The following is a 27,286-nucleotide window of genomic DNA, read 5'->3' on the forward strand; positions in this document are numbered from 1 at the left end:
ATGAAAATAACATCTGTATCGACGAGCCAGATATCATCATATATAAACACAAATAAATAAATTAAATAAGTCTGATTAAAGAAACAAACCAAAAAAAAAACACACGTTTTCCTAGTAGTTCACGTTGTTTGCAAAACTAGCTTTACATATAATACACATAAATTATCAGAATTTCCACTTACGTCGTTTTAAAAATAGAGATTTAACAAAAAGAAGTCCCTAAAATGTACAATATCTGGGTTTGTAAATCACTCAATTGGGTTTTAAGACCAAGCCCTGAAAGTCACACAGATTCGCATCACAGAGGAGACCGCAGATGGCCCTGCAGAATTGGTTTTGCTCATTGGTCTGAGAATTCCCTGGGCTGGCTCAGCCCCTGTCCCCAGAGTGAGCGAGGGGCTCCCCGGGGGGCCTGTCTCCAGACCAGAGGCACTGTGCAGACACAGCCTGAGCCAGGGGGCACGGTGAGGGGGGCCAGGACAGGGGCCGGCAGTGGCCCGAGAAGAGATATAGCCCTCGGTAAGCTCTGGAGCCGTAGGGGGAGGGGCACCGGGGAAGGCCAAGTGCGCTGATTCCCATCTGCCTACACAAAACCAAACCAATGGGAACAACCAAGGACACGAGGAAATGGACACAACCCTAGGGACGCGGACGCCTGCAGAAGCTCTTGGCCGGGTGGACACTGGAGTCCCGACTTCCGAGACACAGGCCCGGTGGGAAGTGCGACGGCCCGGGGTGTCGGGGCCACGGGGCCGCCCGCCGTCACACCTCGTAGATCCTGTCCTGCAGGTAGCTGAAGAGGGAGTCCAGGCCCTTGGGTGAGCTCCACAGCTGCCTGAGCATCAGGCACTCCTTCTCGTTCACGTCTTCCAGCACCGACTTCAGGAAGCTCCGGACCAAGCACTTGGACTCCTCTAAGACCTGGGGGGAGACATGCACTGGGTTACCTGGGTAGCTCGACTCGGTCTCTCCCGCAGCAGTGCCGGGCCAGCTCTCGGGGTGACCAGGGCACCCACTCCCCTCTGCTGGGGGGCTGTGCTCTCCCGCAGGGCCACAGGAGCTCGGCCCATTCCCTCCGTCTGCTGGAGTCGTCTGGGAACCACTGTCTTCCCCCAGTGCAGGACTGTGACACGGAAATGCCGAGGCCCCTCAGGACCCCTCTAGCATCCCGGAGTAAGATCGGAAAATGGACGACGGATCATCCCCCCCCCACACACCCCCTCTGGTTCAGGTCTGAGAACAGCAGTAACAGCAGTGAAAGCTGTAGAAATGAATGCGGAGATGAGAATCAGTCTCCCTTTCCTCACTTTCCCCGCCTCCCCAGAGCCAACCGCCGGTCCCGTGCTCCCTGAGTCTCTGCAGCCTGATCACGCCGCACCTGATTCCCGCTGTTCCCCTGCCGAGCACCCGCCCGCCTGCTGATCCGAGCTCTGTTGGCCTCCTCGGAATTTAGCAGGATTTTCAGAGCTAAAACAAGGGGAACCCTAGGCGAAGGGGGACAGACAAGTCGGTCCCTGTGGGCAGCGGTAAGATGGAGAGAGCCCTGAGCAGTAACCAACATACGCGAGCACCTCAGTGATCACCCCGGGTACCAGCGCTATGACCACCATCTCGGTCATTCACACTGTGAAGGCCTGGGGTGTCTGCCCACACAGACGTGCCGATCCACGCCAATGGAGAGTGATAGCTGGGGACAAGGAGGGCGGGGAAGAAGCCGCCACCGCCCCCCCCCCCCCCCCCCCGCCTGCCCCCTGAGCTCACACTCCAGGCCGGCGTCTCTGAAGCGCCTTCTCATTTCCTGGCCGGCCCTGGGCGCCACCCGGAGCCGCTTCTCCACCTCTCAACAGGATATTTCCACACGAGACGTGCAGTGATTTTATGAGATACAATCGACATTTAATTAAAAACTGGGGCCTCGGAGGAGGTGTTATTTATTTATCGAGCTTAAATATGTCTTCAGTGTCAGTGGGGTGATGGGCTAAGCCCCGCACCCGTGATGCAGGAGAAACGAGGAGCAAGAGGAGCCCATGCAGCTGGGCCCGAGGGATGGACAACAGGCAGCCTTGGCTTCGGCCTCCTTGGGAGACTCTGGGGCTTTGTGCTGTCGTGTCAGTCTAGGGCATTGATTGATTGATTGATTGATTGATTAGCTTTTTGGGTCATACCCAGCGATGCTCACGGGTGACTGATTCCTGACTCGGCACTCACGAAGCACTCCTGGCAGTGCTCAGGGGACCTTGTGGGATGCCGGGGATCTAACCCAGATTGGCTATGTGCATGGCAAACACCTGATCCGTTCCAGCCCTAGCGTATTTTTTCTTTTTTTGCTTTTTGGGTCACACTCAGCGATACTCAGGGGTTCCTCCTGGCTCTGCACTCAGGAATCACTCCTGGCGGTGCTCGGAGGACCATATGGGATGCTGGGAATCAAACCCGGGTCGGCCGCATGCAAGGCTCTATCCTCTGTACTATTGCTCCAGCCCCTGGGGTATTTTTTAAGGCAAAGCGTGCCCCCCAAGTCCCCCGCCCCCCCCCGCATCCTGCCACCTACCCTCTGGTACAGCCCTTCCGCAAGGGTTCCCAATACTCACTCTGGACTGACGCTCGCCCCCCCCCCCCCCCGCCCCAGTACACACAGACACAGACTCTGTGGAAGGCCACGGGGCTTTCTTCCACCCACTCTGGGCCTTTCTAAGCCAGCGGGACGGGCTGGGAGCCCCACTGCCCTCAGCCACGGCTACTGGGGACTCACCACGGCGCTGCAGGAAGCCATCTCCTTCACCCGCAGCATGACCTCCTGGCTGAAGGTGGTGGGCCAGAACACCTGCGACACCAGCCCCCGGCTGCACGCTTCCTGTGCCGTCAGCTTCCGTCCGCAGAACAGCATCTCGTTGGCCTGGAAGAGCAACGGCGGGGCAGGACGGCTGAATGGGCATCCAAGCCTGGCCGCTGATTACCCCTCCCCACTCTGGACAGCAGGGCCTTTCCCGGGGAGGGTTGAGGGGTTCACCTGGGGAACTCCAGCAGGTCTTCCTTCCCGAGACCCGGGCCCCCCTTCTCGCTGCTGTGTCCCATGTGCTTTGCGACCCTTCCCTCCAGCCAACACGGGATGCCTGGCCGTGCCAAGGGGTCCCCATAATCAGATCACCTGTCCGAGGGGCCCTAACTCTCTCGGCTTATGGCCGCTTCTTCAGAAAAATAAAACCAGGCCCTGGAAATCCACCAGGACACTTACCAGGGCCACGCCCAGGATCTGCGGGAAGGTGTAGGAAGAGCAGCCAGCGGGCGTGAGGCGGATGGTGGCGTAGGGTGTCTGGAACCAGGCCTTCTCGCTGGCCCACACGATGTCACAGAGCGGCAGGATGGAGGCGCCCAGGCCCAGGGCGGGCCCGTTGATGGCCACCACGATGGGCTTCTTGAACTGGATGAAGGCCTTCACGAAGTCCCTGCGGGGGTGAGGGAACAAGTCCCTGGTGAGGCCTAAAGCAATCCATGGGGATTGGACCTGGGGCAGGAGCAGAGGGAAGGGGGTGCCCAGCCAGAGCACGGGACTCACTTTCCTGGAGCTGAGCTTGCGGGCTTGGCACACGTCCTGATGATGGTGCCAGGGGTCCTGGGAGGCCTCGTGGAGTGGGCCCATGTCCCAGTGTGCCCCGCTGGCCCCAGCCCGTACCCACTGTCCCTGCACTGTGCCTGCTGCTATCACTGCAGAACCTCAGGGCTGATGAATTACAGACAAGCCTGGAAAGCCTCTCGGGGAGGCAGATCAGAACAAAGGAGCACAAGGGAGGAGGAGGAGGAGGAGGCAGTGGGGGAGGGGGGCAGGAGCTACAGTGAAGGGGCTCTGGCCCCCTGGGGGCGGGGGTGGGGGTCTGGGTTCGGATTTAAGGTTTCTTTGCAGCCTGGCTGGTTCCGCATTAATTGAAGGGAGGCGGGGTGGCTGGAGAACACAGTCTGGTGGGGGGCCGGGGGCCAAAACGTGGGCCAGGATGCCGGAAGGAAGCCTATAGGGTGGCGACCGCCCTGGGGGTCCCTCGCGCACCGGTAGGGTTGCACCTAGTGAGATCAGCTGCCTGCACTGACCACGTTCTCGGGGGTCTGGGTCGCCCCCGTAGGCACCAGGAAACTGGAACTACCTCTGGGTGGGGAGGGGAGCTGTCAGCTGGCCCAGGCCCGAGGTAGGAAAGCACTGGAATTCAGCCAGAGTTCAGACCCCCCACCACCTTGTCCCCCCCTCCCGCTCACGCCCGGGGGGCTTCAGTATGGACTCAGAGAACAAACACCCCAGGGGTGCACCCTCCTCAGGTCAGATTTTGCTCCCCATCCTGAGGGGGCCTGGGACAAGCCATGCAGGCGGTCAGAGCACTGCCCACACCCTGGAACTCTGGCGCTAGCACAGCTGCCCGCCCCCCCACGGAGCGCACTCCGCGAGGGGGAGGGGGCCGCATACAGGCACCCCCAGCTTCTCTCCCTCCCCCTCAGGCCCATGACTGTGGCCTTCTCACCTCCCCTGCCTGGGCTGTGACCTGGGCAGATGCTCTGAGCGGAAGAAGGGGTTCTCAAGCCACTGCCGCCCTCCATGGCGGCTGACCCCTATAGGGCATGGCCAGAGAGGAAGGCCCACCCATCACCGGGCCCTCTGCTGCCTGCCCATCCAGCGGGCCCTCTCCTCCCCCACCCCTCTACCCCGTCGTCTTGGCCGCCAAATGCAGTGGCAGAGTCCAGGGTGCGGGCGAGCCCCTTCGCAGGGTCCTCGGACCCTCAGGGGGTGTGTGTGGTAGGGGGAGTGGCCCAGCAACAGTCCACTCTCAACGGCCCTGGACGCTCCGGACTTTCTGGGCATGCTGCCCCCTACACTCCCAAGACCCGCCGATGGCCTTGTTGAATGTCTGTGAGGACGTATGAAGGCAGCTCACTCGGGTTTTCGGGTCCCCCGAGCCCCAAGCAGGGAGACCCCGGCCCTGCGCTCAGGACTTCTTGAGCTAGGCTCTGTGCTGGGTGCAGGGCAGTGGGCTGAGGGGAGATGGGCTGAGGGGAACAGCCCCCATCCCGCTCCCCCGGGGCAGACCTCTGTCCCAGACCGCAAGCGAGGTGTTGTGTTACCGACTCTGCCCAGGCAGGGACACCTGATACCAGCCCGGCAGGCTGGTGCAGGCTGCACAGGCCGGCGCTGACCTCGGCCACCCGGGCCCCACGTGCCGCATCTGGCCGCTGGGGATCCTCTGACACGGGGCACAGGCTGCGGGACCTGGGGACAGTGTCAGCTCAGTCCCTGGCACCAGCCCAGGGTCTCTGGATCCTCACTGTCCTCGAAAAATGGGGGAAGGGGGAAAGGTGCCTCCCTAGAAGAGCTGCCCCCACAGCCGCCCTGACCCTAAGTCCTGTGACCAGGGACGTGGGTGCCACTTCCTGTCCTGCTCTCTGGGCCACAAGACTCAGAAGCTAAATTCTGCTTGAGTGGCATCTGCGTTTCGCCTGGAAGGGCCACGTCTTCCTTGGTGACCCGCTGGCAACTGGCCAGTAAAGCTGCAGTGGACATTCAGAGCCACACGGGCAGGTCCAGGGTCCTGTGACAGTGGCCTCAAGCTCCAGACATCCCCGGAGGGGCCTCTGGGCTCTGCCCCCTCAGGAACAGCCGTAGCCAGGATGGCCACAGGAGTAAGAGCCACTTCCCTGGGGCCAGAGAGATAGCACAGCAGGGAGGGCGTTTGCCTTGCACACAGCCAACCCGGGTTCAATCCCCAGCATCCCATATGGTCCCCCGAGCACCGCCAAGAGTAGTTCCTGAGTGCAGAGGAACCCCTGAGCAAAAGGAACCCCTGAGCATCGCCAAGTGTGACCCCCCCCCCAAAAAAAAATCCAAGTCCCCATTCCCAGTGTATCCTGTGCTCTGGGAACCAACCCGAAGTTTCGCTTGGACCATTTCTCATTCTCTGTCCAGGCAACCAATGAGGCCAGGAGTGTGCTTTCCTGCTTGTTTTTTGCCCACTTTCCTGAAGGGCTTCATACATGCACGGTCCCAGCTCCAGCACTGAGCTCCACCCAGACCCCAGCTCCGCACTTTCTGTGGCTCCCATTTCCAGGGCTTCCACCAGCTGCAGCGGGTCCCAGTAGACCCTGGGCAGAGGAGGCAGTGGAGCCGGGCTTGGGGTCAGGCACTGCTCCCAGAGTCCGCACTGGTTCTTGGGACCCCGCAAGGACCCTGCAGTAGGGCGCCTGGGTCCTCTCTCCTGACCCACAGGGCAGTGTCTGGGCACTGCACAGTGATTCACGGAGCTCATTCACCCCAGCAGCTTATTCATGGGGTGTCTGCAGGGTGAGCATGGGAGCAGAGCCAGGTGCGTGCATGTCCCAGAGGAAGGGAGGAGGAGGAGCCAGTGGGAGCACCCCTGGGGGCTGGTAGGGATGTGGGGGAGCCACAGATATGCAGCAGACTCGGGCCCCCAAGGGTCAAGTGGGGAACCCGCCAACTCCTCATGTGGGCGGGGAAAATACAGGGGCAGCCCCAGAAAACCCAGAAAACCCACATTCTTGGCAGGTAATGAATTTAGAGTAAGCACGTTCCCTTCCCTGCCCCTCCACCTGGCCCGCGTGTCCTGGGACCCCGTCATCGGGAAAGACCCACATGGTGGCTGGCGACGCGTGTCGGGGCAGACGCGAGGGCCTCACCTGATGGCCTCAGCGATGCGTGTGCTCTCCTTCCGCCGGTCGCTGGACAGGCGGCCGATGAGATAGGAGTAGTCGAGGCCGCTGCAGAAGACGCTGCCCACGGCGCTGAGAAGCAGCAACTTGCTGTCATCTGAGGCCGCGTTGCAGAGCGCACGCCGGACCTCCTTCATGATCTGCAGGAGAGAGGGCCGGGGAGGTGGGTGCCTGCCCCGTGAGCCGGGGGCAGGGCCAGGGGAGCCCTGAGGCCCAGCAGGAAGCCCACCCCTGCACGCGCCAAGCACTGGACCCTCTGGCACTGCATGGCAGTGCATGGCACTGAGAGTGGACACTGGCCTCCTGAGCACGGCTTGAGATGGGACTCCCAGCACCCCCGAAACTTCCTGTGCACGGTTTGAGGGAAGGGTGAGCACTGTCTCTGGAAGGCCTCTTTTTTTATTTTTAATTTTTATTAGTGAGACACCATGAGGTACAGTTGTAGACTTACAAATTTTTGTGCTTGGGTTTCAATTATACAATGATCAAATACCCATCCCTCCACCAGTGCCCATTTCCCACCACCATGGATCCTAGTATCCCTCCCACCCCTCATCCCCCCATTCCCCCCACCTCTGTGGCAGGGCATTCCCTTTTGTTCTCTCTCTCCTTTTGGGTATTGTTGTTTGCAAAAGAGGCAATGGGTGACAATCATGTTTGGTCTATAGTCTACTTTCAGCATGCTTCTCCCATCCTGGGAGGATCCTCCCAACATCCTTTACTTGGTGCTCCCTTCTCTATCTGAGTTCCCTTTTCCCCTAGCACGTGTGGCTGGCCTCCAAGTCATGGAGCAAAATTCCTGGTATTAATCTCGGCCATTCTTGGGTGTTAGTCTCCTATTTTGTTACTTTATGTCCCCCAGATGAATGCAATCTTTCTATGTCTGTCCCTCTCTTTCTGACTCATTTTGCTTAACATGATACTTTCCATGTAGTACCACTTGTATGTAAATTTCATGACTTCATCTTTTCTAACAGCTACATAGTACACGTTGTGTAAATGTACCAAGGAAGGCCTCTTTTAATTCTAATCTGGCTCATCCTTTACTTATTTTGGTTTGGGGGCCACACTTGGCCCTGCTCAGGGCTGACTCCTGGCTCTATGCTCTGGGATCATTCCTGGCGGGGTTCACGGAACCATACGGAATCCCAGGGATCAAAGCCAGGTCGGCCATGTGCATGGCAGATGCCCTACCCACTGCACTATCGCTCTGCCCAAATCTTACTCATCCATGAATCAGCTCAAACCCTCCCGCCTGTAAGAGACGGCATCAGACGCCCAGCATTTTGGGGGGCTAAGGAGAGTTACTGTCAAACACAAAGTGGGGAGCCAGCTCAACTGTCCTGCAAAAGCTGGGGTGAGTGGTCGCCTTTTTCAGCCAGAGCTTTCCTTTTCTGTCTGAATCTCTCACTGAAAACAACAAGCAAAAGGTGTGCTGCAAAGAAAAAAAAAAACAACTCATTGTTCTTGGGGTCAGAGTGATATAGTACAGCGGTCAGGGCAACCTGGGTTTAATCCCCGGTATCCCACTGGGTCCCCCAAGCCCCTCCAGGAGTGATTCCTGCTGGGAGCAGCCCTGAATAGAGGGAAGGGGAGGAGGAGGAGGGGGAACAGGAAGAAGACAGGAAGAGGAAGAGGAGGAGGAGGAAGAAAGGAGGAGGAGGAGGAGGAAGAGATGGAAGAGGAGGAGAAAGAGGAAGATGAAGAAAGAAAAGGAGGAAGAGGAGGAGGAAGAGGAGGAGGAGAAAGGAAGATGGAGGATAGAGGAGGAGGAGAAAGAGGAAGATGGAGGAAGAGGAGGAGGAAGAGGAGGAGAAAAAGGAAGAGGAAAAAGAGGCGGAAGAGGAGGAGGAAGAGGAGGAAGAGGAAGATGGAGGAAGAGGAGGAGGAAGAGAAAGAGGAGGAGGAAGAGAAGGAGGAAGAGGAGGAAGAAGAGGAGGAGGAAGTGCTTTCCATAAAAACTCGAAGGCAAGGAACCTGGAAGCCAGCAGAGAGATGGGTGAATGTGCTGATGAATCATTCTAAGGCCTGGGGCCTGCAGAGCCAGAAAAGGGGGGTGAAGGCCTGGCAGGAGGCTGTTCCCTGGCACCATCTGCTTTCCCGAGCCTGTGAGGGGTGAGCCGTGAGCACCACCAGGTACAACCCAAACCCACACCTCCCCCCCAGAACAGACGATAAACATCCAGAACTGTCCCTGACAAACAGGGGGACTCTGTGCGAGGCAGAGCTGTAAACACGCGGGTAATGAGATTCTGGACGATGAGGGCAGGCCTCTGCGGCAGGCCTGGGAACCACAGCCAGGGAGAGCTTGCATGGGGACTTGGCTACGACTTAAGGAGGTAGCACTGTCCTTGTCCTCCCGTTGTTCATCGGTTTGCTCGAGCGGGCACCAGTAACGTCTCCATTGTGAGACTTGTTGTTACTGTCTTTGGCATATTTTTGAATACGCCACGGGGACCTTGCCAGGCTCTGCCGTGGGGGCGGGATACTCTCGGTAGCTTGCCGGGCTCTCCGAGAGGGATGGAGAAATCGAACCCGGGTCAGCCGCATGCAGGGCAAACGGCCTCCCCACTGTGCTATCGCTCCAGCCCCACGACTTAAGGATACCTTCGTTAAAAATGCAAGAATTATAATGAATGCACAGAAGGGAAGTTCCATCAATCCAACAGAAGTTAAGAGAGGAGGAGAAAGTGCAGACGGTGTGATGTCTGAGGGGAGATGAGGCCGCGCAGGGAGACGGGAAGGGAACTGCTTTTATTTAGCTATTTTGGTCTGGGGCCACACCCAGCCATGCTCAGAGCTTCTTCCTGGCTCCCAGGGAGACCCTCTGTGGCGGCAGAGATGGATGCAGGGTCAGCTGCGTGTGACCACCATCACGCCCGCACCATCTCTCTGGCCGGTGAATAGGCACTAAAGGCTCGTTTAATTATGTGAGTGGCATGAGCCACGGGGATGGGGGGCGAGAGCCTGAGAGCGCTGTGCTTTAAATGATGCTTAAGGATTTGATTAAGAACCACCACTTGGCAGTGAGTCATCACCATAGGTCACAGATTACATCAGCACTTGCCACCGACTCTTGGATTCCAAGCAGAGCCGTGGTTCCAAGGAAGAGTGGGAGCAAGAGAGACGCGGCAGAAGGGCAGGAAGCATCCCAGGTGGCTGAGAAGGGGTGAGACCGAGACGCAAACCCCCAAGTCCCCTACAGGAGGGCTCCCACAAATGGCTGGGTTTTGGTGGGACACGGGGTGGAACATCCCTCACCCAGACAGACACTCCCTGTCTACGTTCTGGGAGAAGGTTGCCCCGACCGCAACACATCCTCAGCAACAACACCAGGAGGACGGACAGACCGTGCTCTCGGCCTGCTGTCCCCCTGGGCCTCCAGAAACAGGCGAGGAGCCCCCCCGATGGGGACACGCTTTCTCCGAGAGGCCAAGGGAAGAAGTCTCATGGAAAGCTATGAGCCAGCCCTCGGGAACAGGAATAAACACGAAGGCTACCCCTGGCAGAAATCAGCAGAAGATTAAGTTTGTTTCATTCATGTCATGGGACAATCCAGATACTTGTAAAAAAAAAATCCTCCCATCCTGGGAGGATCCTCTCAACACCCTTTATTTGGTGCTCCTTTCTCTATCTGGTGGTGGTGGAAAATGGTCACTGGTGGAGGGATGGGTGTTTGATCACTGTATAATTGAAACCCAAGCACAAAAATTTGTAAGTCTACAACTGTATCTCATGGTGTTTCACTAATAAAATTTTTTAAAAAAATCCTGAGAACTGAGCTTCCAAATGATGTAGTAATTCTATTTATTGGCATGCGCCTCAAGGGTCCCAAAACCGTTCAGAAAAGACATTTGTGCCCCAGTGTTCACTGCAGCACTATTCACAACAGCCAAGATGTGGAACCAACCCGTGTCCAAGAACAGGTGACTGGGTTAAAAACTCTGGCACAGATACACAAAGGAGCAGGACTCGGCTCTAAGAAGGAATCGTGCAAGCTGTAATGTGGACGTGGACGGGGTCGGAGCCGCTGTGTGAGGGACCTCGGCCGGGAGAGGGACAGACACACAATGATCGCTCTTGTGCGGGATACAATCAGGGAGCAACACACGAACCCGAGAACTGCTCATGACAGGGGCCCAGGGGGCCAGGGGCCGGGGAACGGGGATCGTGATGGGTTGGGGGGACGCTGGGACAGTGGTGGAGGGGAGTGGACACTGGCCGAGTGGACAGGGCTGGGGTATTGCATGCACGAAAGCCTGTCAGGAATAGGTTCGCATGTCAGTCCCTGAGCCTGGTACAACAAAGAAAAACACCCTTACACACACACACACACGGCTGGTCAGCACAGCTTTACACACTCACACAGGTGGCCAGCAGGCCCTTACACACGCATAGCTAGTCAGCACGCCCTTACACACACACACACACACACACACACACACACACACACACACACACACCCCTCCTTGATTTTCTCATGCTGCTCCTCTGACTGGGACCCAGAGTCGGTGGCTTCCCCTCTTTGAAGGTTTCCAAGTTTGGAACTCAGTTTACAACCATCACACAGCGATGAAAGGCAGCCGTGACTGGGCCCCAGGGCGAGTGCACCCCGGCAGGCAGTTATGGGGCTGTGGGGGTGCTGCTTACTGGGATCCCCAGGGTGCACGGTGAGCTGTTTGCCGTGGCTGAGGGCAATGCAGAAAACCAGAAGCTCAGGGCAGCCCAGGGAGCCAGAAAACCCTCGTCATAGAAAAGGGCGCAGGACTGTCTGCCCAGTGGCCCTCTCTTCACTTCCAGTTCTTCGCCGTGTCCAGGCAGGAGAGAGGTGCCCAGCTCCTGGCTCCCCTCGGGGCCCAGTTAACGCTCTGGGGACGGTAGAAACAGGAAGCAGACAGCACTGCTCCATCCTGAAGGGGCCTCCATGGCGTCTCCCCAGTGGACCGAGGGTCTGCCGGGGGCATGGAATTATCCACTTCGTCTTCACCACACTAAGCCTGGAGCCCTGGGTGCCGGCCACTCTGCAGCGTGTCTCAAGTCACCAGGGGAGGAGGATCCGCACTCCAATGAACTGGGTGAAGTGAATTTCTTCCCCCTGGAGAAGCCAAGCCACGACCCACCGCGGCAGGATCTGGGGGTCCTGCTCACCCCATGCCACTGCTCCTCATTGCACTCGCCCTTGGGTCAGGGAGCTTCTCCCGGGGTCACCCCCCCGCCCACATACACACAGCTGTTTTATCCAGCGAGGCAATCCACATGGTCACAGAGTCGGCCGAGAATGCCCCTTCACCACAGGCTCCCCTGGGGAGCGGACCCCAATGAGGTCTGGGGAGTGAGACGCTTCATTCGACCCTCTGGACACACATGCTTTCCACGAGGGTAGAGAACAGTGAGCCCCCAGGCCTCCCCAGAGAGGAAAGACTCAGCTCCCAGCGGGAGACGCCACGCCTTCTCAGACCTCACTTTTAACACACAGTGCAGTAGTGGGGGACAGCCACGAAGAGGTCTCATGTGGATGTTTTGTGATCAGCTTAGAATAGCACGGTCGCCGGGTTTGTAGAAGCACCTGAGACCACCCTTGGAGGTGCAAATCAGAGTCCCTGGAGTTCTCGGACTACTACATGGGGAACCCCAAGAAGTCCTGCTAAAATTAGAAAACAGGCCCCCAAGTGGCTCTGATTAGGGGAGGTGCAAATCAAGCGACCACTAGTCCCTTGAAAAGGCAAAGGCCGCAACCCTGCCCTCCCCAGGTCCCCTCAACAGTAAGACATGTGGCTGTAAGTTCAAGGATGCCCCACCTCCCGGTCCACATCTGGGGTCTCCCTGAGGGCACCAGGTGAATCGAGAATGCCAGGCCAGACCCCACCCACTGCCTGTGGCCGACCCCCCGTGGCTGTGGCGGCTGTGGATGAGAGGGTAGAAGGCGGCCAAGCCAGGAGAGTGTGGGGTCACCCTCCCACGGGCCCGTCAGGGGACCAAGTGCAGAGGCACCGGGTCCCCCCTCCTGCAGCTCTGAGACCCGAGGCCCACTCAGGGATCTACGCTCAGCCGTAGAGTGAGGGTCACGCCTGTCCTACAGCAGACAGTCACACCGGGGAATGGGTATCAGCACCAAACGCAATAGGGGCTGGAGAGAAAGTTCAGGAATGAAGGCTTTTCCTTGCACAAGACTGGCCCCGTGTGTAAGGGTGTTTTTTTTCGTTGTTGTTCCAGGCTCAGGGACTGACACGCAAACCTGTTCCCTGGAACCACATATGGCCCTGAGCATCACCCATAAGGGCCCCTGACCACAGACAGGGACTACACCCCCGTACTGCCAGGACGGACCCAAACCCAAACAACGATCACACTGGTGGTAGAAACGGCTTGCTCTGCATGTAGAAGGCTCTGGGGCTGGACCCCAGCATCAAATACGTAAATAAGCAAAATAACAGCCAGTGTAACAGACCGCAGACTATAGGCTGGACATGATGGCCACTTAATACCCATATCACAAACCATAACACCGAGAGAGAGAGAGAGAGAGAGAGAGAGAGAGAGAGAGAAAGGGAATGTGTCTGCCACAGAGATGGGGGGGGCGGGAGGGATACAGGGAACACTGGTGGTGGACAATGTGCACTGTTGGAGGGATGGGTACTCGATCATTGTATGACTGAAACGTAATCAGGGAAGTTTGTAAGTCTGTAACTGCATCTCACAGTGATTCATCAAAAAATTTTTTTAAAAAAAAGTGTAACAGACCGTAGTCCCTACCAACTAGCCTTGCTGTCACTGCCATCTGCCTCTGCCCCATCCGTCCCGGGACAGAGCTGCTGGGAGGAGTGTCCCCAACATCTGCACCATCGACAATCTCTTTACAGCCCCCCTGAAAACCATCCCACAGTCCCAGAGGTGCTGTCCACCAGTGGTACCTAGCCTCACTGTTTCCTCGTCCTGCTTACCAAGGCCGAGGTCAGATCAGAATCTGGAAGGAAAACGGGCTGAGGAACTTCGAATCAGAGCCTGCGGACCCCAGGGACCCAGCCCCCTTCCCATGCGGAACAGGGGTAAGAGTGGGCATGCAAAACCAACAGACGAATGAGCAAGAGTGGCATGCCAGGGGCAATGCAGATTAGCCAGAGAGGCTGAGATTGGCGGGGTTGGACTCTGGGCACCCCCTGACTCATCTGTGACTCACCCTCCCCCCCGCCCCCGCCCCCGTCACTTGGCAGAATGGCTCCCCGGCAACAGGACAGACCCTTCATCTGTGACACAAGATGCCCCTTCCCGGGCCCTCCACGTGAAACGGGTCGGTCTGGTGCTGCGTATGGCGGGCGCGTGCAGATGCGAGGGCCACCGAGAGAGAGAAGGCAGTGCCCCCCTGGGTCCCGGCTCTCACCTCGGGGGTCAGCGCGTTGTTGTCCGAGGTCTGGCTGGACAGCAGGATGTGTGTGAAGCCTTCCTCCTTCCGCACCACGATGTCCCGGAAGCGGCAGTTGCTCTCGTTCTGGCGGACGCTGTACCGCAGCCTCTTGTCGAAGACGTAGTCCTTCTCCGCGTCCAGCTTCCTCTTCACGGCGCCCTGCAGGCTCAGCCCGCCGTTGGTGAGCGCGGAGCCTTCTGGAAGTGATGCAGTGCGTGAGGGCACAGGTGTGGCACCGGGAGGGGGGGGCCTGGGCATGTCCCCCCTCCCCACGCACACGCAGTTCTCCGAGCACTGCAGGAGCACTCCAAGCACGAGCCAGAGCAGCCCCTGAGCATCTCAGGGGGTGTGGGGGTGGGGGGCAGGACGAGAGGGAGGGGGGACAGAGGCGAGGAAGAAAATCACAGGCTTGGGGTCGGGGAGACAGGGCAGGGGGTGGGAGTTGCTCTGTACCCGGCTGATCCTTCTTTGCTCCCCCACATCCCACAGGGTCCCCTGAGCACTGCCAGGAGTCAGCCCTGAGCACAGAGCCAAGCGTCAGCCCTAAGCACAGAGCCAGGTGTCAGCCCCGGAAACCACTGGGTGTGCTCCCTCCCCCGAAATGTACAGGCATACGCATGAGGCTGGGTACTCCATACCATCCCTTCTGGGATGTCCTGGGCCCCACTGACATCCTGCACCCCTGAACTGAAGGGGGCCAAGCACTGCAGAGCCCCAACGACATTCGGTAAGCACTGGGCGCCAGCCAAGGAAACCCGCCGCTGTGGAACCTTCCAGGCACCTGAGCAAGCCCACAAACACAACCGGCAGCTTGCCTTGGAGCCCAGCCCACGGCCCACTCGGGAAGGGGCCTCAGTGGGATCACTGGCGACACAGAGATCCAAAACGCCCCGATTTCAAGGGACAGACACGATAACCTGTCAGGACCTGTACTGCAAAGCACAATGCCCAGAATGGGGGGAGGGGGGGAGAGAGGGACACCTTTACACCGTTTCTGACAACTGCAAGACTTGGGAAACTGCCTAAATGTGCAAGCAAAGACCAGAAGTCAGCAATGGATGCTCCATCCATGATGAAATAAATGCTCAGACGCCGTAGGAGTCCGGACCCTGTAGGGACCAAGAGGGAGCAATTCCCGCAGAACACCTCAGGGGCCTGGAGGCCAGGTGCCAAAGTCCTGCAACTTTAGTGCAAGATGGGCACGGAATCAAATCAGTCTATTTATTTTCGAGGGGAACCTGCCAGAAAAGAATGAAACGAGCTTCCCTGTAGAGGCTGGCACGGAGACTGAAGGAGTGATACTTCCCTGAGTGTAACTGCTGTCCGGCCAGGAAATAAAGTAAAACTAAGGAAGACGAGGATAACATGAACTGAACAAACAGAATCCAGTTGCATTTAGATAAAACACAGGCACGCACTCGCCCCGGAGCCAGCCTCAGGAAGGAGAGCCCATGGGCAAGGTGGCCTCCCACGGACCTTTTCCGAGTAGTCATGCAGCCAAGCCAGGTCCGGGTCCGAGTCAAGCCTGGGTCCGAGTCAGCTACAAGGGCAGCACCTGGGCGGCTGAGTCAGCTGTATCCCACCGGCCCCTCCCAGAGAGCCCCAGGGAGGGAACTTCCCTTGCAAGGAAATAGTAACAACTGCAGGGAGAGTCCAGGAGACCTAGCTGGCCTCGGCCTCGCCCTCCCTCCCACCTGGCTAAGGTAGCTCCTCCTCCTTCTCCACCCCCTCCTCTTCCTCCTCCCCCAAAAGGCGCCCTCCCCCGCCCCCTCCTCCTCCCCGACCCACTGGAGTTCCTCTGGCTGTTGTTAGTGACCTCCCGGACGCCTCCCTGATCTCCCTTCGCCTCCTGGCCCAGCCCTGGCCCTGTCCACCCTGGCTCACACGCCCGGCACCCAGGCTACCGGTGGGCAGGCACAGATGCAGAATGAGACTTCCCACTGGACTTGCTAGAATGGCCAGCGACGGTGCCCGTAGCTTTGACCTGCACCTGCATTCAGAGTGGGGGACGTCTGTGGGTGCCAGGGCCCAGGGTGGGGGGGGGCCGCAGTGGTCAGGACTAAGGTGCTTGTCTCACACAATCTACACAAACACACACAGCATACACACAAACACAGACATATAAGCACACACAAACACACAATTGCCTGAGCTAGAACACACACCTGTAACCACACACACACACACACACACACACACACACACACACACACGTCCAGCTAGAATATGCACCTGGGGCTGCGTGCGACCCTCCAGGGCTACAGCTGACCCGGCTCAAGGTCATGGTCTTGCAGTCCTGGCAGACCCCTGACCTGGCTCCCCCCCCTCAACCTCCAAGTGGTCCTCAGAGGTGCGCACCCCCTCAAGCAACAGCTCCGCACTGGAGAAGGTGGAACACAGCCCTGATGCTCCCTGATGCCGCCAGCACACAAGAGGTGGCCGAAGGCAGCGTGAGGTCCTGGCTTCTGCCATCAGCCCCTGTAGAGAGCCACACACGGCATATGCACCTTCCTGCCCTGCTCCCCAGAGCCGCAGCCCTTCTTCGGGGCTCTGGGGGAGTGAATCAGGGTCCCAGAGAGGAGCAGGGGCTGGAGCAGCCTCAGAGCATCCCTGCTGGCACCACAGTCCAGCGCCCTCACCCGGACACCTCGTCCACTCTGGGGCAGCTCGGGTGGGGGCTTCTGCTGCAGCCTCAGGGAGAAAGCCACTGTCTGGCCTGTGACAGCCACTCCTGGCCGGCAGGGGACATGCCCAGGATCCCCGCAGCGAGTGGGCTCTTGCCTTTCCCAGTGTATTTGGGGGGAAGGGCTCCCCCACAAAACAGAGGGTGGCTCCTGGTGGCCCTAGGCCAGCCGACCAGTTGGCTGAAGGTGCGGTCTGGCAGTGGGGTGCCACTTAGTCTGAAGGTGCAGGGCCCCCTCCCCCTCGAGTTTTAAGCTCATCCCAGGGCATGAACAGCGAGACAGAGAAAGACACAGGCAGCCGGGACTGGTGTTGTCGTTGCCCTTGTCACTGGTTTGGAAAATGACCTGCCTCCGCGCCGGATGTACAGTCAGAGTATGCACGGCCGGGAGAGGGTCAGCAGAGCCCGGACAGACCGGAGCTGCCTCACAGAGGCTCCAGACCTAGAGAGGTCCTGGCTGAGTGGCGCGAGTCAGGGAGAGGGACCCACACAGAACCACCTCTCTCACGGGATACTGCAACAGCAGGGGATGGTGAACACCCACACAATGGAAACAAGGATCAGGACAATGAGATTCCATAGGAAACAGATCCAGGGGGTGGAGGCAGCCTGGGGGGGCCTCACAGTGGAGGGAAGCCTTTGGCCGGGAGGAGGAAGTAGCGCTGAAAGGCGGAATGGGGTAGGTAGGAACCCCAGGAGCAACAGCACTGTCAAACACAGTGCAAAAACACAAGTTTTTTTGTTTTGTTTTGGGGTCACACCCGGCGATGCACAGGGGCTACTCCTGACTCATGCACTCAGGAATTACTCCTGGCAGTGCTCGGGGGACCATATGGGATGCTGGGAATAGAACCCAGGTTGGCTGAGTGTAAGGCAAACACCCTACCCGCTGTGCTATTGTTCCAGCCACTGTAGCACTGTCTTCTCTTTTTTCATCGATTTGCTCAAGCAGGCCCAGTAATGTCTCCATTGTGAGACTTGTTGTTACTGTTTTTGGCATATCGAATATGCCACAGGGAGCTTACCAGGCTCTGCCATGGGGGCGGGATACTCCCAGTAGCTTGCTGGGCTCTCTGAGAGGGATGGAGGAATCGAACCCGGTGCAGCTGTGTGCAAGGCAAATGCCCTACCTGCTGTGCTATCGCTCCAGCCCCACAAGTATTTATTTTAGAATGAAAAAAAAAAAGAGCCTCAGCTGGAAGCAGACTGGTGGGCAGGAGGGAAATGGGGAGGGGGGGCGGTTGGCACTGGAGAAGGGATCAGTGTGGGAAGACTGTGTGCCTGGAACCCTATTGTAAATAACTTCGGAATTTCACGGTGACTGAAAAAATGTATATTTTTTAAAAAGTGGCCTCCATGTGTGATGGCCGGAGTGATGGCACAGGGGTAAGGCGCTCACCTGGCACACGGCCACCCCAGGTTGGCTTCCCGGCACCCCACATGGTACCCGAGCCCAACAGGAGTGACCCCTGAGGCAGAGCCATGAGCCAGCCCTGAGCGCCAATGGGTGTTGCCCTACCCCGACAGAGAGAGAGACCCCTGTCCTCCAAAACTGCTGCGACCACACCTCGAGGAAGCTAGAACAGACCCAGGAGAGCATCGCTGGGTGTGGGGACAAGGCTGGGGGGACGGACCCGCCGCCGTCCCGTGACCACTCCCCGCGTCCAGACTGAGTGCGCCTGCATAGGGTTCTACGGGACTGCCAGTGAATAACGGAATAACTGGTACTTCGGCCCAGCTAATTTCAGATATGGGATAGGCAGGAGATAAAACCGTGGGTGGGAGAGCCGGGGCGACAGTGCAGAGGGAAGGAGAGAGGGAGACTGCCTCGCGCACAGCGGCCTTTGTGGGGATACAGGCCTGGGCGCCGTCCCCCGCAGCAATGACTCTGCGCACCGCCAGGAACGACCCTCACCATGCACGGTGCACCTCTGTTGTGCCCCAAACCCAAACCAGAAAGAACGAGCCATACAGGTGGATAAAGGTAGGCTGGTGAATGCTGGTGCACAGGTTCGTGGGGTCGCTCCTTCCGGCTCCCAGCAGGTGTGTGCAGAGGGGGTGCCGTGCTAGAACACAGGTACACACGCACACATACATATACACAAATATACATACACAAACACACATATACACAGACATGCACATACATGCACAAACACAATACACAAACATACACTCATATACTCCAGCCCCAGGAGTGGAGTGGTAGCACAGCGGTACGGTGTTTGCCTTGCACGCAGCCGGCCCGGCCGAGCCGAGTTCGATTCCTCCGCCCCTCTCGGAGAGCCCGGCAAGCTACCGAGAATATCTCGCCGACACGGCAGAGCCTGGCAAGCTCCCCGTGACGTATTCGATATGCCAGACACAGTAACAACAAAGTCTCCAATGGAGACGTTACTGGGCCCGCTCGAGCAAATCGATGAACAACGGGAGGACAGTGCAGTGCAGTGCTATACTCATACACACATACACAGAAACATACACACACAAACACATACACAAACACACATATTTACCTACATACACACATACATACACAAACACATTCACACACAGAAACCCTCACAATTGCCTGAGCTACAATACACATCTGTACTCTCTCTCTCTCTCTCTCTCTCTCTCTCTCTCTCACACACACACACACACACACACACACACACACAGCTCTGCACCTCTCCTTGCACCTGTGGCAGCTCTGAAGTGGTTTCGCCATGTCCCCGCCAGGCTGTGTCCAGTGGGCACCTGGAGGTGCTGAGGGGGAGTCCTTGCTGGGCGAGGAAGGGTCCGGCCCTCCAACAAGCAGCAAAGAGGTGGGCGCAGGGCTCCACCCGCAGGGGGCATATTTCCTCAGGAGTCTATGCGGGCGAATGACCCCCATGCCCCTGCCCCGTGCCCGCAGGCAGGCCGGAGGACCCCAAACCAACTCTGGGGCTGAGCGGCCGGCCCCTGTCCCCTGAGAGGGAGGGATGGCGCTGCCCACGCAGGCCAGGGCTGAGTCCTCGAGGACCACCAGCCAGGAAATGCCTTTGCCGTCCCACTTCCGGCATCCGCGTCTGGCCCTCACCAGCTCTCACAGCGCCAACGTTGCTGGCACCCGAGGCCTCTGACTCCCGTGCCACCAGCCGCACCTTCATCTTCTGGATGTTTCTCGGGGGCGCCGCCACTTGGGTGAGATCCCCAGACTCTGCTCCACGCCTGCAGCTCAGACGCTCCACCCCGCAGTGCGGCCCAGCGAGGGGGCTCCCAGGTGAGGACCCCAGGCTCTCTGAGCCCAGCCTGTCTCGGAGCATGGAAAACCAGGTGGTTCCGTTCCATACAGGGCAGAGCGGGAAGTGTGCCCAGGAAGCGAGCAGGAGACAGACAGACGCAGGGTGGGAGCGAGCTGAGACCGTTTTAGGGGATCAGTGGGGAGGACGAGGCGGGCAGTGCAGGGCTGTGTGGGATGGCTCACTCAGGGAGAGGCGCGGCACAGAAACACCAGGCAGCAGCAGGACTGGGCGACAGACCGTCTCAGACACCCGGAGATGGGGAAGCTGCCGGCTCTGTGGAATTCAGAGGGTGTCGGCGTCTGTGGGCTCCAAGGCCCAGGCCGAGGGGCTGCGGCCTCGCTCGTCACGCACCAGTGGGTGCCAGTTGAATCCCCGACACTGTGTGGTCCTGTGAGCATCATTGCTGGGTACAACCCTGGAGGGCCCCCCAGCGCAGTGGCACGGGGGAGCTGCTGGCCCAGCTGGTAGGAATCTCCTCTAAGTACGCTTGGGGGACCCCCACCCCACCACCACCCAAACAGAAAAGGCTCTGGGTGAGACCGCCTCCAGCTCACGGAGCCTCCCATGGGCCGAGGGGTGTCTGTGAAGGGGTGATGCTCCAGCCTCCTTCCCCGAGACCTGCAGACCGCTTCTCAGGGAACAGACTGTGGGGGGAGGGAAGGGATGTTTTTTGGCGACCTCGAGAGCTTCCCTGCACGCCTGAGGACTGACCCTTCTAGAAGGGAGAGGCAGGGAGAGCGGGCACCTCTGAAGGAACAGAACCCAGGCCTCCTTACGACGACCGACGTTGCTTCAGGCAGGGAGTAACTCCCGGGGCTCTACCCAGCCCAGCCCCACAAGCGTCTCCAGCAGGCAGCGCGGGGACAGCCCTGGCTGGGAACACCCAGCGTTCCTCCAAAAAAGTGCAGCTCACAGCGTGCCCGGGAGATCCTGAGCCCTTGGGGGCGGGGGAGCCCGTTTTTAACGAGCTCCCCCAAGGATACCCAGGCAGATGGTGCCCGGACCACAGAGCCATTTGTCATCCCCGAGAAGACTCTGGACGCGGCGCGGTGTTTCACCCACCGCTGCCGGGGGAGGGGGTGGGGGGCACCGGCGGAGACGCAGAGGCCGCCCGCCCGCTGAGCACCGATTTAGCACTTGTTCCCACGGCACGGATCAGGGAGTCAGCCGCACATGAGTAACGTGTTACATAAGTCGCTTTTCGGGAGGCAGAACCTGCATTCACCAAAGAGAAGTTGAGCGCATATAAAAAGCAGCAGCCCACCCCCAAAACAAATGCCCCGGGAGCTTCCCCACCCCCCCGACAGGAAGTGGCTCACTCTCCCCTTGCAGGGGGGCCACGGGGAGGGGTGGTGGTGGGTGGGGGACCCCATGGGAAGACGATTGGGGTTCCACAAGGCCACATGCCCTGGCTTCTTCATCAGGCAATGCGGTGGGGGGTGGCATGTTCTGCCTGACCACAGCGCTGACCCCTTCCCGGAACATTCTGGAGTCACAAAACACCTTCTGCCTTGGGTGTGTCCAGAAACATCCGGACTCAGCCTCTCTGGCCAGGATCCCCATTTTCTCCTGTTCCCAGGGCCCTCCAGGTGCTAGAACATTCTCACGGGGGAGACCGGGGGGGGGGGGCAGCGGAGAGAGTCCCTGACAGGTGACCCCACGTGGTCTATGCAGGCGCCCCCTGACCCCCATCTTCTGCACGCTGAGCCCGAGGAATCTGTTCCCCAGAGCAGCCTCCTGCCTCCACCTGAGCACTGAGATGTGTCTTACCCATGGGAGGTGCTCAAAACAGTCCCACGAAACTGGCCTGAGCCCGACGGAGCCCAAATGGTCACCCACGCTGTGTCCCTGGGTCTGTCTCCCAAGGCGCCCAGGTCACCAGGCTCCATCTGATGAGCCCAGCACACAGGCCTCAGTCTCCAAGCCGCACGCCCCAGGGACCCCAGAGGCCCAGAGCTGGAGAAGCCTCTGGGCACCGCCAGGTGTAGACCCCGAAACCCATCACACAGCCCAGACTCAGCCCGACCAAGCATTCTGCCCTGGGTCCCAGAGCCAGGAAGCTTCATCCAGGAAGAACTGCCAGTCACTGCTTCGACCTCACGAGGGGCGGGGGGGCATCTCACAGACCCCAATGCCAGCACAGGGGCTGAGCACAGGGGCCCAGGGAAACACCCCCAAACCAAAGAAAACAGGGGCAGGGGTTTGAGTAGAGCAGAGAACATGGCCGCACAGGTGGGAGTTCAGTGGGGGGCACAAGACGCCTCCCCGGCTGGTCCCCAGGCTGTCCCTGGCCTCTGGGGGTGACACAGTCCCATGACCAGGTGTCGGACCCTGGGTACGGACGAGGCCCCACAGAGGCAGGGCCCACAGCGAGGATGCTCTGGCCCACTTTGGTAAACGGCCCGGACGAGACACACCTTCCTCCCCTGCTCATTCCCTCACCTGGCTGAGTCCCCGGGATGCTGGGAATCCCCCACCAGCCCTCAGCTCAGCCCCCTGCCCGAGAGGGGAATTCCTGGCCCCCCTCGGCAGCTGCCAAGGCAGCATCAAAGGCGGCCCGTGCCAGGCTTGGCTCACACCTGCCAGGTGGAACAAACAGCCTCTCTGAGAGCCCGGCGTCCATCGGGTCCCCGGGCAGAACTGCCGGCAACTGAGGGCTGGTGTCTGGGCAAAAGACACTCTCAGAGAGAGGGGAATCCCAGGAACGGCTCCCAACCCCCACCCCACCCCACCCCCCGCGCTCTGCCCAGCACACAGGGCCCTGACTCAGCTCTAGGAACTAAGGTCACTGGCTGCCATTGGCCTGACCCTCCGTCCCCCCCCCCTTCTGCCATCAGATCTGCCAGGTCCCCACCTCCAGTCAGCACGCTCTCTTGCTCCCTGTCTCTGTCTCTCCCTCTCTGTGTCTCTCTGTCTCTGTCTCTGTCTCTCACTCTCTCTGTGTCTCTGTCTCTGTCACTGTCTGTCTCTGTCTCTCACTCTGTCTCTGTTCTCTCTCTCTCTCTCTCTCTCTCTCTCTCTCTCTCTTTCTCTTTCTCTCTCTCCCTCTCTCTGTCTCTGTCTGTCTCTCTCTGGTAACTAGAGCCATGCATCAGCGTAGACTCAGTTACACAGGCCAGGAGGCCTGGGCCATGGACAGGAACAGATGCGTTCCTGTGTGGGTACAGGGGGGATCTGGCTGCCTCCGCCAGGAAGGCCACCCTGAAGCAGCAGGCTGCTGGTGGGGGGACTCGGGGCTGGGCATGTAGAGTCCCACGGCCACCACTTCCTGATCCTGGGACGGCTCCCAGGGCCGTGGGAAGACAGAGGCAAGTCCCTGCCCTGTCCCACTGCTTCCTTCCCGCATGGAGCGGGACAGCTCGGCCCCCCAGGGAGCAGGGGGAGCCGGGGGAGGGGGAGGCCGGGGGAAGGTGGACCCAAGGCCTCCCTGAGGGGTGGATCCGGGGGCCTCAGGAGGGGTGTGGCCCCCAACCCACAGCCCACCCTCCCGTCACGCTCCCGGGTCTCACTGAGCCCCCGCAGGCAGACAGGGGCCCTCTGGGTCGAGCCTGGGGTCCTCGTGGGCTGGGGACCACCACCCCCAGAAAAGGGTCCCGGCAGGGGTCAGCAAGGCCAAGCTGGGGTGCTGGGCACCTCACAGGCCAAGCTGCAGTGTCCATGGGTGTCGGGCCCTGGTGGGCAGCCAAGCCTGCGTGCGCACAGGACCCCGGGGGGGGGGGGGGCAGGGGGCGTCTGCTGGACCTACCGAGCCCGTTCTCCGCCGGCGCCTCGGGATTCCCCTCGCACTCCACCAGCTCCGGCTCGCCCACCTGCTCGCCCAGGCCCAGGCCCGGCGGGGCGGGCCCGTTCCCGAAGTGCGGCTCCCCCTGCTCGGAGCGCGCGTCCCCGTTCTCCAGCCCGTCCTGCGCCTTGCGGAGTGGCATGATCTGCAGCCCGCTGGGCGTAGTCCTGTAGGACACGGTCTTGGCGGCCCGGTCACCGCCCGCGGGCGCCTTGGCCGAGTAGCCCTTGCGGGTACCCCTGGGCAGGGCCGACGGGCCGACCCGCTTGCGCTTGTGCGAGGTGCCCCTGCTCCTGGAGGGCTCGGGAGCGCGGGGGGGCAGCTTCTCGGCCGAGGGGCCCCGGCCGTCGCGCGGGGGCTTGGAGGCCTGCTTGCCCACCCGGGCCCGCTTGTCCTTGGCCAGGTGCAGCCCGTTGAACTCGTCGATGAACTCCTCACAGTGCAGGAGGTGGTGCTCGGGCTCCCACGTGTCCTCGGCGCAGCCGTAGCCCTTCCAGCGGATAAGGTACTCCCATTTCCCTCGCTTGCTCTTCCTCTTGTCCACAATCTTTTCAACCTGGGGGGCAAGAGAGAGAGAGAGGATTGGGGTTTGTGTGTGGGGTGGGATGGGGTGGGGTGGGGGGATCAGTCCAAGCCCCCCACGGGAGCCGCACCAGCCCTCAGGGTGGAGCCGCTCGCTGGCCGGTGCAGACACTTCCCGGAACGTTCCCGAAGGCCAGGCTGACAGGAGGCAGCAAAGGTCCACACGGTTGTTTCCCAGAGCAATCGGGTGACACGCGGCCCACTGCCCCTCCAGCCAGGGCTGACTCCAAATCGTCATGGTTTGTATTGGCAGAGTCAGTGTGTGCGTCTTTTTTTATTTTTTTTGCTTTTTGGGTCACACCCGGCAATGCTCAGGGGTTACTCCTGACTCTGCACTCAGGAGTTACTCCTGGGGGTGCTCAGGGGACCATATGGAATGCTGGGAATCGAACCCAGGTCAGCCGCGTGCAGTGCAAACGCCCTCTCCGCTGTGCTATCTCTCCAGCCCCCAGTGTGTGCGTCTTAAGAGACCCTGATGGTGTTTATACAGACGGCCCGGCTCCTGCATCCCCACTGCTAACGGATGACACAGAATCATGGGGTGGGCCTGAGGTGGGCATGGCAGAAATGCTGGGCACACTCTCCCCTGTCATGCAGTGGCAGACAGCAGAGTGAGGGCCGTGGAACTCTCTGGAAGGCTGTGGACTGCACGGGCCACGCCCCCAAGGAAGAGTGAAGCCCTTTCACCTCAGACCCCTTTTCCCCAAGGCCGACCAACAGCTGGACACAAACGCCTTCCACCTCGACCACTCATGGCTTGACTCAATATAAGCCCTATTTCCTCAGTTTGGAGTGTGTGTGTGTGTGTGTGTGTGTGTGTTTGTGTGTGTGTACAAGCGCAGACACGTGCATGCACTTGTGCTTGTCTGTGTATGTGTGTGTGTGTGTGTGTGTGAGAGAGAGAGAGAGAGAGAGAGAGAGAAGTTATCAGGACCTGGGGTAGTGTATGTGTGTATGTGTGTGTGTGTGTGTGTGTGTGCATGTGTGAGTGCACGCTGGGGATTTGTGTGTGTGTGTCTGTGTGTGTGTGTGTGTGTGTAAGAGAGAGAGAGTGAGAAAGGCCATCGGGACCTGGGATGCTGTATGTGTGTGTGTGTGTGTATGTATGTATGTATGTATACCATCAGGCCCTGTAGGGAGTGTGTGTGTATGTGTCGGGGGGGGGGGGGGGGGGAGAAGTGTTGATATGTGTGTCTGTGTGTGTGTGTGTGAGAGAGAGAGAGACAGAGACAGAGAGATACAGAGATAGAGAGAGGTCTTCAGGACCTGGGGTGATATATGTGTGTGTGGATGTATGTATACCATCAGAACACGCAGGGAGTGTGTGTGTCTATGTGTGTGTATGTGGGGGGGTGTTAGTGTGTGTGTGTGTGTGTGTGTGTGTGTGAGAGAGAGAGAGAGAGAGAGAGAGAGAGAGAGAGAATCCTTCAGGACCTGGATGGTATATGTGTGTGTCTGTATGTATACCATCAGAACACACGGGGGGGCACACACGTGTGTGCACAGTTATGAAATCCAGTAAATCCCTACTCCCACATAAAGGGGCAGGTGTGCTGAATCTGAGCTGCTCCTCGCCCTGGTTCTAAAGCCACGTGCTGCTCTCTCTGTCCCCACCCCACCCCGTCGTCTTCAAGTAATGTTCTGGGGAAAGAAAAAAGAGAAAGCATCCCGCTGGTCCCCCTGCTAAATACAGGAACACCCAGCCAAGGCGAGGTGAAGGTTCATGCCATTATTCTCAACTTTATAGTACATCTGACTCTTTTTAATTAAAAACTGACGGGATATTCCCCATGCTAAAAATAAAACAGAACCTCAATGAAAAAGTAAACAATTACATTCAAACATTTATTGTATTTCAATGCCGACCTAATTTGCTTCTCCAGAATGGAATTGTGAGTCAATGAAATTAAGTAGTAAGTGGAGGAATATGCCCTTGAAACCGATCGAAAGAAAACTCCGAGGACGGCAAAGGGTCGAGTTAAGAGCCGGGGATGGTTGAAGACAGGAAATGACACGCAAGGAAAGGATTCATCAGATGGTGTTTATGCTCACGTTTCCATTTTTATACACATAAACTTTTGCCCAGTGAAAAAGCTAAAACTTTTGGAAACTGTGATTGTCTTGGAATGGCTTATTCATCTTCCAATGAAGACCACGCAAAATAGGTAAAGGACTCACTTTGCTTTGCACTTAAAATATGTTACTATCTAGGCCAAACTGCCTCTTCATAATTATTTCCTCATATGCAATTCTAATTAACTTATCTCAAATTTTTTCTATCGCTATTAGTGGCCTGTGAACATCTTTACTTTGACTTACTCTAACAATTTTTAGGAGTGTCAAACCAACACTTGCAGTTTTAAAAGATAAAACAGTGCCTAAGTAATTCAGGTTTACTGTAGTATTCATTTGTGATCATGCTTTAGAAAGTCAAGCATGGAGGCCGGAGCGACAGTACCGTGGGGAGGGTATTTGCCTTGCATGTAGCCGACCCAGTTTCGATCCCTGGCATCCCATAGGGTCCCTCAAGCAACACCAGGAGTAATTCTTGAGTGCAGAACCAGGAGTAGCCCCTGAGCATCGCTGGTGTGACCCCAAAAGAAAATAAATTAAGTGGTTGATTCATTTAAATAAATGAATAAGTAAAAAAAGGAAGCCAAGCATGTTTCAGGACGAAGAGCCTCAGCTTTGCATATCTGCAGAACTTTTTAGGGTTGAGCTGCCAGGAGTCAGCCCAGAGTGGCACAGAAGTCTCCAGCTTTAGAAAGTCAGTGCTCCCGGGACAGAGAAACGTCTTTCCCGAAATGACTCAGAAAACCACGTCAGCTACATAGTCAATGCAATGACCAGGTGGGAGAGGAGTAACG

At 58.5% G+C, this 27,286-nt stretch overlaps 1 protein-coding gene across 1 annotated transcript in view; it reads right to left on the reverse strand.

Moving 5' to 3' along the window:
* Positions 1-730: 730 nt before the first annotated feature.
* The window catches only part of CDYL2 (chromodomain Y like 2), a 154,177-nt gene continuing 127,621 nt past the window's right edge, over positions 731-27,286 (reverse strand). The window contains exons 2-7 of the mRNA XM_056136713.1: positions 23,802-24,393; positions 14,081-14,301; positions 6,670-6,842; positions 3,236-3,446; positions 2,753-2,896; positions 731-921 (exon numbers count right to left, since the gene is read on the reverse strand). Of these exons, the coding sequence (XP_055992688.1) occupies positions 763-921; positions 2,753-2,896; positions 3,236-3,446; positions 6,670-6,842; positions 14,081-14,301; positions 23,802-24,393 (1,500 nt within the window). The 3' untranslated portion in view covers positions 731-762. The remainder of the gene's footprint in view (positions 922-2,752; positions 2,897-3,235; positions 3,447-6,669; positions 6,843-14,080; positions 14,302-23,801; positions 24,394-27,286) is intronic.

This window comes from Sorex fumeus, unplaced genomic scaffold (assembly GCF_029834395.1).
Source record: "Sorex fumeus unplaced genomic scaffold, SorFum_2.1 ptg000122l, whole genome shotgun sequence".
Taxonomy (NCBI): Eukaryota; Metazoa; Chordata; class Mammalia; order Eulipotyphla; family Soricidae; genus Sorex; species Sorex fumeus.